Source organism: Lasioglossum baleicum, chromosome 15 (assembly GCF_051020765.1).
Source record: "Lasioglossum baleicum chromosome 15, iyLasBale1, whole genome shotgun sequence".
Classification (NCBI taxonomy): Eukaryota; Metazoa; Arthropoda; class Insecta; order Hymenoptera; family Halictidae; genus Lasioglossum; species Lasioglossum baleicum.
The window spans coordinates 8,777,651-8,787,910 of NC_134943.1; the positions used below are offsets into that span (position 1 = coordinate 8,777,651).

General features: G+C 36.5%; 2 protein-coding genes across 7 annotated transcripts; one reads left to right on the plus strand and one right to left on the minus strand.

The window, feature by feature from the left end:
* Window positions 1-95: 95 nt before the first annotated feature.
* Hfp (Poly(U)-binding-splicing factor hfp) lies at window positions 96-8,163 on the minus strand. 6 transcript variants are annotated; one of them, XM_076439256.1, is made up of 11 exons: window positions 7,941-8,163; window positions 7,830-7,856; window positions 7,253-7,307; window positions 5,298-5,363; window positions 4,914-5,074; window positions 4,242-4,288; window positions 3,060-3,273; window positions 2,117-2,603; window positions 1,335-1,546; window positions 865-1,258; window positions 96-788 (listed from the first exon to the last, which is right to left on the minus strand). In XM_076439256.1, the coding sequence occupies exons 1-11, from the start codon at window positions 8,058-8,060 to the stop codon at window positions 679-681; spliced, it is 1,893 nt and encodes a 630-aa protein (XP_076295371.1). In that variant the 5' UTR covers window positions 8,061-8,163; the 3' UTR covers window positions 96-678. The 6 variants fall into 6 exon arrangements, with proteins under 6 accessions (XP_076295371.1, XP_076295370.1, XP_076295374.1 ...); XM_076439255.1 differs by lacking the exon at window positions 4,242-4,288 and adding an exon at window positions 3,657-3,715 and having other exon boundaries at window positions 7,941-8,160; XM_076439259.1 differs by lacking the exons at window positions 4,242-4,288; window positions 7,253-7,307; window positions 7,830-7,856; window positions 7,941-8,163 and adding exons at window positions 3,657-3,715; window positions 6,759-7,183.
* On the plus strand, window positions 7,890-10,150 carry Smyd5 (SET and MYND domain containing, class 5). Its single transcript, XM_076439280.1, has 6 exons — window positions 7,890-8,050; window positions 8,132-8,355; window positions 8,466-8,758; window positions 8,821-9,136; window positions 9,211-9,388; window positions 9,456-10,150. Exons 2-6 carry the CDS (start codon window positions 8,311-8,313, stop codon window positions 9,779-9,781), a joined length of 1,158 nt encoding a protein of 385 aa, XP_076295395.1. The 5' UTR covers window positions 7,890-8,050; window positions 8,132-8,310; the 3' UTR covers window positions 9,782-10,150.
* Window positions 10,151-10,260: the final 110 nt, after the last annotated feature.

The following is a 10,260-nucleotide window of genomic DNA, read 5'->3' on the forward strand; positions in this document are numbered from 1 at the left end:
TACAAAGACTGTAAAGCAATAGGTAGTGAATGAAATATAAGGAACGATTTTATCACGGATGTAACGAACTCATCGAATAATGAAAATCAATAAAATATCTAGTAAATATGTACAAATTTTATTATAACATATACTTGTATTGTTACGATGTATAATTTATGTGTTTATTGTTTGTGTGAAGTATAGTCTATATGTAAAACAATTTATTATATCCTACGTTTCTATACATATACATTTATTGTATTTTCTTTTGTATATCATCGACCGTTCTCTTCAATTAATCGATGCAATGAAAAACCAGTACTGAAACTATACGTGTATATGGAATATCCTTCTCTTCAGTCAAGCACATGTTTAATATTCTTTCTCAAAATTGTCTTCGATGTAATGAAATGATAACATCCAAATGTATTCGTTACTATGGAGTAGAAAATATCAAAACTGAATTTCGAATATCGTATCAATTTCAAGCTCAATTTTCTGCGATAGAAAAATTGATATCTAAGTCGATGCTTTTCTTTTCCTCAATTAAGAAATTAGATACCGATTTCTGCAGTTTGTAAAAAGATACTTCGCGTGTGTATCGGAGTACGAAACATCAGTCAACAGCAGATATAAATTCTTTCAATCGAAAGAAATTAAAACAGCCCAATGCACGGAAAAGGTAAGCTTTTCCGATCAACCTGAAAAGTCGCTATTGTCGAATAGAGCTTGATCATACAGCTCTCCTTTTACTAATCGTCCACCGAAATAGCGACCGTTCAAAGAATCCCTTGCACGTTCCGCTTCTGAAATGTTCATCGATTATACCGATACAATTCAAAGATAAGATTATTTCAAAAAGAAAAATATATAATAGCTTACCACTCATTTGAGAGAATTCCACGAAAATCTTCACGATAACTTCCGCGTCCTCGTCGTCCTCAGATTGTCGCTCGTTATAAATGATAACTCTTTCCACAACACCGAATTTCGAACACTCGTCCTGGATTTCTTCTTGTAAACTTTCATCGACATCTTCCGGCGCCACCATGTTTCTCAAGATCACAACTCGGGATTCCACTTTGCGCATAAGCTTCTGCATGACGAGATGACGCGCGCTTTGTCCTTTGATCGACATATTTTCCTGTTGTTGCAGCGTCTGAGGTTCCGTTTCCTCCAACAACTTCTTCTGTAGTTCCTCTTGTTGTTTTTGATGAGCCGCTTGTTCTTGCGCTCGCCTCATTATGTCGGAATTCGTGGTAGTCGTGACTGGTATCTAACAATCGAAATAGTTTCTATTGTTTTCGAACAGGAATATTAGGCGACTGCAAGTCGAATGATTAAATACTTACAACTGGAGTACCCACTATTGTTGGAGCTACGACCGCTGGTGGCGGTATGACAACCGCTTGGCCAGGTATCGGTTGAATAATTGCTGGTGGTCTAGTTAGAGCCTGTGGTATAGCTATACCGGGCGGAGGAATGACTGGAGCTACAGTTGCTATAGTTGGTGGCGCCATCATCGTGGCAGGAGCAAGAGTGGGTCTCACTATACCGGGCAAAGCTGCATACACATTGAAATATCAATAATCGTAAATGATGCAGGTATTCGGCAATTGTAACATTGGTGAACCTGCAGGACAGTTACCTACCCTCCGATTTCGATAATTTTTGGACATGCTGTAGAAATCGATATTTCGAACAACTTTCTCCTTTGCACATTAGAATTCTGTCTATACTTGTGCGTCTGTGGCAGAGCACGTGTTGGTATTGGTGACCATTTATCTTATATTTAGACACGCGAAGAGGTTTATAACATGTCCAAAAACCATCGAAATCGGAGGGTAGGTAGCGTGATACAGTGTTTTCTTGATAATTGTCCAAAACACGAATCCGCGGGACAATTATCGGCCAGGAATACTTTTCTTTCACTTCTACCGAACGTAGAAAAGCCGAGAAGTGTAAACATGACTAATCCAATAACAAAACCTCTTTGTTTTACATTATTTTTCTAAAGAAAAAGGGTATACCCCGTGGTAGTGGGGGGGGGATAGTTTTGGGACAATCATAGGCGAGACATTTGGGACATTTATCGAGAAAACATTGTGTGTTTTCCTTGGTAATATTCCTATACCTTGATTCAGAATCGGGGGAGCAGCTGCTCCGAGTTTAGTTAGTCCTAGAGCTACCGCGTTACTGGCCACTGCATCCATTGCTTGAATCTTGGCAGTTGCAGCGGCTGCTGCCACTGCCGCTGCAGTAGGCATCATACTGGTTCCACTCGGTGGTCCCATAAGAGCATTCGGTGGCGTGATAGCTCTGCCTACTCGCAAATACTGTCCACCGAGATCGAACAGATTCATCGATGCTATAGCCTCTAATGCAGCTTGCATCGTTTCGTACTCGATGAAACCGTATCCTTTGTGACGATGAGGTGAACTACCTTGCGCTAATTTGCAATAGGTAATAGGACCAAAAGCTTCGAATACCGATTTAATATCGTCCTCCGTTAAGTCTTGATGTATAGACGCGATATAAATGCGATTATAATGTTTACTCTCCTCGGTAATCTCGTCTATGACCGATTGAGCTTGTGGCATGTTTGACGGTCGTCCAACAACCTAAAAAAAAGTACAGCAATTTATAAAAGGTACTTTTGACGTCACAATAATATAATTCCAATTTTAATATTTAAGTGACAGAGAAACGGAATGGAATGGAAGGCAGGAAGGAAAGGAACTATGAAGAAATTATGTGTACGTTTTAGACAAAAACTATTATACTTTGTACGAACAAATGCGTTTCATAGATATTCGACACTTATGCAAAAGCACCGTAAAAATCAAGTAAAAGTGCATCGTAGAAATTGGAAGATTTACGTTGATACGATCGTTATGGTGTTTAAGAAGAAATTCAAGAAGGATTTTGATCGAAGTGCATGCTATTGTATAATATGATGCAGTTCAATCAAAAGCGATATAATATTGGATAAAACTAAATAAAAATTTGCCGACCTCCGGCGGGATGATAGGATTGCTGGGGGACAGGAAATTCGTTATATAGGTACGTCCCGCTACCTTGATGTTACGTCCACCAATCATGACACCATTCATCTGTTCCAAAGCAAGTTGTGCTGCTTCAGGTATCTCGTATTCGACGAATGCAAATCCTTTGTGCTTCTGGGTAACAGGATCCCAAGACATGTTGATTGATTTTATAGGACCAAAAGGCAAGAAAGCTTGCCTAATCGTGTCCTCTTTCAATTCGAAACTGATGCTGCCCACATATACCCTGTTGTACAGGAATTCGATTTCAGCCGACGATTACCCGCAATTATTAGACTGAATTCTTTCGTTGTTTTATCTCTAACGATTATCAAAATATATCTTCTAGTCTCTCCTATTACTAATCACTGATCGAACGGAACATTTATTCGTGTGAATGAAAGACTCCGTTGCATACAAGAATATATTTTTCCAGCTCGGCGCGCGATTGTAGCGTATAGAAAAAAAAGTTATGAAGAAAACGCGATCACGATATTCCAATTGATTGTAATCTAAGATAACCCAATTGAAATTACACAATGGATAATCGAGAGTTAAAAAAAATCTTCGATTCAAAATGTCGAGTCTCGAGGACGAAATTTGGAGGGCTAAGACAAAGAACAAACAAACCTGCACATGAGGGCGAGAGCCTGCTGTCTCTGCACCTGATTCCGTTGACTAGCCATTTGCTGTAACACAAAGGACCATAGGCCTTCTATTGATATCCCTCCCCCTTACATACACCAGTCTCGTTCATCTCAAAAATCCCCCAAGCTCTTATACCATTCCACCTTCTTTGCTCAACCCAAAACTTTTCTTCGTTTGACATAACGAATTAATATTGACAACTCCCGAAGGGAAATCTCTACCCTTTACCGAATCAAACTATCATGATCAAATATAATAACGTGAATACAAGACAAATCAGCTGGTCTTGTAAACTGTGGTTACAAGTGCAAGTACAGTATACTAAGCAACAAGGGAAGAAAGAAAAGTTGAGCTCAGAAGTACATATTTCGATTATTTTTCTCAAATCGTCCAGAGATTCATGCACAAAAACTTGTCCTCCATCGCGCTGGTACAGCTCTGCTCCCGCCGACTATTATCTCAAGATATCTAACCTTCTCTTACAGTAGTAACTCAGGGAAACGTTTAGGAGTGTTTGATCGTAAGGCGGTTTCATATTGTTTCTGTCTTGATTTGGTTGACACTAACCTGCACATTAGCAATAAAACTTGCTGCCGCAGGACCAACTTATTCTTCTGCGGGGAGAAAAAATCAACCGATCAGAGTTAGGTTCCAGTGTTCGTCTTTTTTTTTTAAATTTCTGTTATATTTTTTGTGACTTTACTCGCTCGTCATAACGAACACAGGTTAAAATGTTTATGCAATTGCTTAAAATTACTCGGCGGGGCGAGCTAAATTGCAAGGACAAACGTTAATTGGAACTACCGTGTTTGCGTATTTGAAACGATCTTTTTCTCTTTTTGGTATTATGTATTGGCAAAGAGCTAAATAGAGGAACCAACATATAGAATACATTTTTCATAAATGATACTTTTTGAGATAAAAAAGAACCCCAAAACTGTAATGTATAATTTCATGAAAAAATATACATTGAGTCCATTGTGCATTCTTAAGAATTAAGATTCGATTACCGAGCTACTAAAACTTCGGTAAACATTTTTTCCATGCTTTTTGCCCACTGAAACGGTAAATATGAAATGTATACATTGATGTATTGATGTGTAATACACGGTTAATAACTGTATCGCGTTACACATCGTAGAACAGAAAATTGTCAAGACAGAAATCGATGAATGTACAATGGAATGTAAAATGTATGTTAGGCGAGTAAAGTTTGTTAGCTTCATCTTTGAAAATTACCTGTTGTTGATGCGCCAGTGTCTGTTTCATTAAAACCATTTTGATGCTTTGTTCCATGGCATATTTCTTTGCTCTATTTACTGTATCCTGCTGTTCAGATGTAATTTTTGGGAGACCTGCACCTAGAATGCCAGGTAACGTAAGATACTTAGCTCCAGGTCCTGCAATAAAATCAATAAAATGTTTAACAGCGTAACTCGTGTTAATTAGAGGAGATTAATCGATCGGTGCCGTGTCAGATCTTATCAGCTACATGTCCACGAGATCATTATCAACTCTCAATATTACTTAAATTGGAGTGAATATAATTCGATTGTCACAATTACGGTATACATCATTTCGAATTTTGTCAAGAACGTTGTACAATATTGCAATTCTACTCACCAGCAACAACTTGTCCGATTTGATTAAGATCATATATAGGGCCTGGCAAGAACTCTGTTGCATTTCCTACGAAGAAAGTTAGTATTAGATACAATTGTAATATTAAAATTAGTATCATTTCGTATCTCTCCACCATGTATTTATCTTTTCATAACAATAGATAAGAGATACCGAAATGACAAATTTGTAGGGAATATAATTTTGGTTTGGGAATAGAACTTTTCTTTAAAATTGAACAGGATATCAAGTATTCGCGTTGCTAGTTTGTTATTTAAAAGATCGTGTGGCTGTGCAAATGTAAAGTAAAAATCATATGAAACGTAATTTTCTATGAAGGGCCGCAGCAATTTCGAAACTTAAAATGAGATGAATAAAGTAACGACGTCGTGCAGCAGTTCCCACGGTAGAACCGTCCTCCGAACTGTAAGTTCAAAGAAATTAAAATAGTCAGGAATAATATTACATTTGAATAATTAATACTAGGTACTATGTATAATGTGCATTATACATGGTACGTGTATACGCATCGAGGAAAATAGGGGAATTTCCTTCTTTTCTGCACACCATTTATCGTAAAAAGCACTTTGTATGCTTTGGTACAAGAATAATAACGACTTCGAATTTCGTTTAAAACAACTTCAATGAAAAATTAAAAAGAGATCATATATATCTCTGCAAATTGAATGCGTTAGCATTTTTCGTTTAAACTTCGTTACTGTTTACATTATTATTAGCCTCAACGAAATCAGACTACCGATAACTAGTTTAGGTTTCATACGATCATAACCAATTTGGTCTGCTAGTCTCTGAAACAGAAATCAGAACACGTTGAAACGCTTGGTTTTTCTCTTTTACGACTTTTGCAGTTTCACGAATTGATATATTGTTAACTTTGTTCGATCGTTTGATTAACGGCTAACCGTGTTCTGGGCTGAGCAATGATGGTTGTGCGCAAACTATCCGAGATTGAGGCGACGCACAAATCTGTAAGCACAAAGCAAAGGAGAATACTCTCAGTGCATTTTCTGCGCCATTTTCTTACAGTTTGCCTTTTCCAACCTACCACGCAATTAGCCCTAACACTTTCTATGCAGCAATGGCGATCCTAATTGACAAGAAATCGAACGCGACCGATCGTTGAAAAGCCACGTATAGTTTTTCTCGTGTTGTACGCCCTTCTGCAATAATTTCCTGTTCAATCGCAACAGGCCGATCTTCTTTAACAAAAATATTTCTTACCTCGTACTTATACAATGGAAACGCAAACATGACGAATATCATTTGAGAATATCTTGAAAAATACACATCGCCATTGCCTATCCTATTTATAAGCCTCCTCCGAAATCGAATGATTTCTTTTTTTTAAATCAATTCACAAGGAGAAATTTTTTAAACAAAATAATTTCCATGTAGATCAAGGCTTATAATTAGGATGGAAGAAGACTACCCTAAAATGCTGACCTATCTAAAATACGCATCGTATTTGGTACTCGACAATAGATGCTGTGTCAGTGGAGTTTGCAAAACTCAGATTTGTTCTGTTCAACGAATGTAGCATTCTCTTTCTTTGTTTGGCGCACGCTCATGATCACAGCTCAGTCGTAGGCCACAGATTCTGTACTGTCTCTCCGCTGTAACATCTCAGAACAGAAGGACAACCATACATTAGTTTTATTGAGGGCCAACGATCACCTATTACCCTAGCCTACCAAAATATATTCTGAAACTGCGATAGACCTCTCAACGCTTAGAGTTTGCCAGCAGTTTAATAGAAAGCTAGCATCTGATTGTCCTAAGTAAATAGTATATGTTTCTCTTCATCATTTCCTTTGCTTAAAATTATATTATGCTTGTCGTTGCTTCTCTGTTCACCATCTTTTTCCACTTGTATGCTTAACCGTACGATTCGTTAGCGATTAGGGGGATACAGTTATTGGGATGCATTAGCAATGTACCTTCGACTCTAGGTTTCTTGCTCGGTGGTTCTGCGTTGTTCTGGGACGTCGGTGCCTGTGAAAACATATGTTAAATGTAGTCAGCAAAATTTGATAATCAAAAACACATCGTAGCTTTATTAAGCCTTTCTATTTAGATTTTGCCAATTGTTAATCGATAGTTCTTAACCAATCAACTATCAATAGCTAAAAGTTACTCTCAATCGATATTCAAATAATGCTAAAATCTAATGTAAAAGTTTCAAGTAACATTGAACTCTTCATTCACGAAATACATATACATTACAAGAGAATGTATCAAACTGTATGGTAAAGCCAATAACATTATCGATTGACTTATATATGTATAATATTATGTGCACAAGTCTCGTATTAATTATTTATTTGTATGCCGTCGAGTACGGTAAAAAAAATATTGTCGTTCTGTCTTCATGATCTATTAAATCGTTCGACTGTGAATCGTTTAAATACGTTAGAAGAAATTTACAACCGCCATCATGATCCCTATATATACATAGTTTATTAGTTTTAACAGTTTCAATGTTTCTCGCGAAAACAACGAAGGAAGCTGACTTACCATTGCCATCGCACCGTTCATTATTCCCTGCGGTCCAATGAAACAAAGTCAACAGTTTTTGAAATGTTCTTTATCAAAGGAGACTGAACCGATTCGCGACAGGTAACTTACATCCGAAGCGATCCGAAGCTTGTCTTCACGGAAGTGCTGCGAGCACTTCCACATAACGTTACCACAGAGTACTTGAGTCAAGTACTCTGCGACGTTACTTCGTTGTACATGCAAGTACATCAACCGTTTCAAGAAATATTTAAAATATACACCGTTTTTAACTGTGAATAATAACGTATCTGTTTCCACAGAATTTTAGAATGATTTTTTCCGTACCGATCTGGGCACTACCTTTTTTCTTCTGTCGAACCTTCCTGACTCAGTTTGACTATGGTAGTACGATTATGATGATGGGCGAAAAATACATATTTGATGGTTAGAATACATTAATGCGTATCTTGTTATTTTTTATTAAAATAATCGGATAACGATGAGTTCGAGTAATTTTAAAGTTAAAATTATTAACGCGGAAAAGGTACAATATATTAATGTATTATATCGTTAGAGTTTTAAGTCACGTCTAGCTGAAAACAACCTGTCGTTTATTCATATATTTAGAATCTCATGTAAAAAATTACATTACAGGGAAAAGGACTTTTCGCCAGCCGTGCGTTTAAAGACGGAGATACAATTTTAACGGAGAAGCCTTTAGTCTGCTGTCAATTCTCATGGAATTTAGAGTACGGATATTTAGCTTGCGACAATTGCTTAACACCGTTAGAAACTGCTGAAGAAAATGTACATAGATTGACTGAAAATTCAACGATTATTCTGCCTCATCCGGAATGTTGTGAAACGAAAAAAGAATTGATTACAGAATGTCCTGATTGTGGTACAAAATATTGTAGCGTCGAATGCCAAAACGAAGCTTACTCAAGGTACTATATACAGATTTGTAAATAGTTTCCACAGGTAATCGAAACGATTAACTCAATCACAGGTATCACAGTACGTTATGTTCTCGTACGCGAGAAAAAGACGAATCTCATCCGCTTGTGCAATTAAATGAAACGTGGAAGCAAATGCATTACCCACCGGAATCAGGAACAATAATGCTACCAGCTAGAATGGTAGCTATAGTTAATCAATCAAATAATAAAGAGGAGGTTCTTTCCGCATTTTCACAGTTTTGCCATTGCGCAGTCAACGAAGTACATGAAATTGCACACAAGCTATTAGAGGAGAAATTTATTGGTCAAATCGATGTACTTAGAGAAACCATGCAGAAAGCTCTAGATACAAAATTTACATCGAATGTACGCAATAACAGTATAAATACAATTAAAATCTATTACGTTACAACAAACATTGCATGAATTTTAATTTGCAGTGGTTTACGCCAGACGGTTTTAGAAGTTTATTAGCCTTAATAGGTACAAATGGCCAAGGGATCGGTACCAGCGCGTTTAGCGTATGGGTGAAAAATGTATCCGCGTTAGATTTACCGAGAGAGGAAAGAATTTTTGTGGATAAACTAATAGATCGTATCTACTCTGAAATGGACGAAGGTAACAATTTTCAAAAATTACGTTGTGCTTGATCTCCCTAATATTCCCTGTGGTTTTATGTTTTTAGCTGTAGGCGTTTTTCTAAATAACGAAGGTTCTGGCCTATATACTCTTCAGTCAGCGATAAATCATAGCTGCATACCAAACGCGATCGTAGAATTTCCATTTTCAAACAATATTTTAGTTTTAAAAGCAATTCGCAACATTCAACCCGAAGAAGAAATATGTATAAGTTATCTTGATGAATGCGATCAAGAAAGAAGTAGACACTCTAGACAAAAAGCTTTACGCTCTTTATACTTGTTTGTTTGTCATTGCGATAAATGTCTGTCACAAGCTGACGATCCAGATTTAACATCGGAAGATGAGTTCGACGATGATATGTCGAGTTGAACTGCGAAAGAAAGTTCCATTCAATTATGTTATATTAATATCGTATAATATTACCTTTACTAAAAGTATACAATTTTTACAAAGTTATTTTATCTGCAAGTTATCCTTAACTTACAAGCAACTAAAAACAAAGTATGTACAATAACATTTTGTTTTCTTTTTATAAAATAACAATATTACTTATAAATATAATTGTCAATACTATCGCTATTTCAATACTAAAAAAATGTTTAAAACATCGAAGCGTTTATTTAAACCGCTAAAAATCTTCGAAATTATGTATATTTTAACACTAAACCTACCATCACCAGTTCCAGATTTGTTATTTTACGTTTATTGATATAATAAAAATAATTTCATAAAATATAATTGTATAGATATCTTTAGTGGAGCACATATTACAATAGGAGCTGCACAAATCTAAATAAAATCAATCTTGTCATTTTTATAAGGGAACATGTGTGTGTGTGTACCAGTTA

Coding starts and splice junctions, on each gene's coding strand:
- Hfp (XM_076439255.1), bottom strand. CDS start 8,060: ATGTACTTGCATGTACAACGAAGTAACGTCGCAGAGTACTTGACTCAA. Junction 3,716..4,913: donor CACTGGCGCATCAACAACAG/GTAATTTTCAAA, acceptor TTTGTGTTACAG/CAAATGGCTAGTCAACGGAA. Junction 1,259..1,334: donor CAATAGTGGGTACTCCAGTT/GTAAGTATTTAA, acceptor TTCGATTGTTAG/ATACCAGTCACGACTACCAC.
- Smyd5 (XM_076439280.1), top strand. CDS start 8,311: ATGAGTTCGAGTAATTTTAAAGTTAAAATTATTAACGCGGAAAAG. Junction 8,759..8,820: donor CAAAACGAAGCTTACTCAAG/GTACTATATACA, acceptor ACTCAATCACAG/GTATCACAGTACGTTATGTT. Junction 9,137..9,210: donor ATACAAAATTTACATCGAAT/GTACGCAATAAC, acceptor TTTAATTTGCAG/TGGTTTACGCCAGACGGTTT.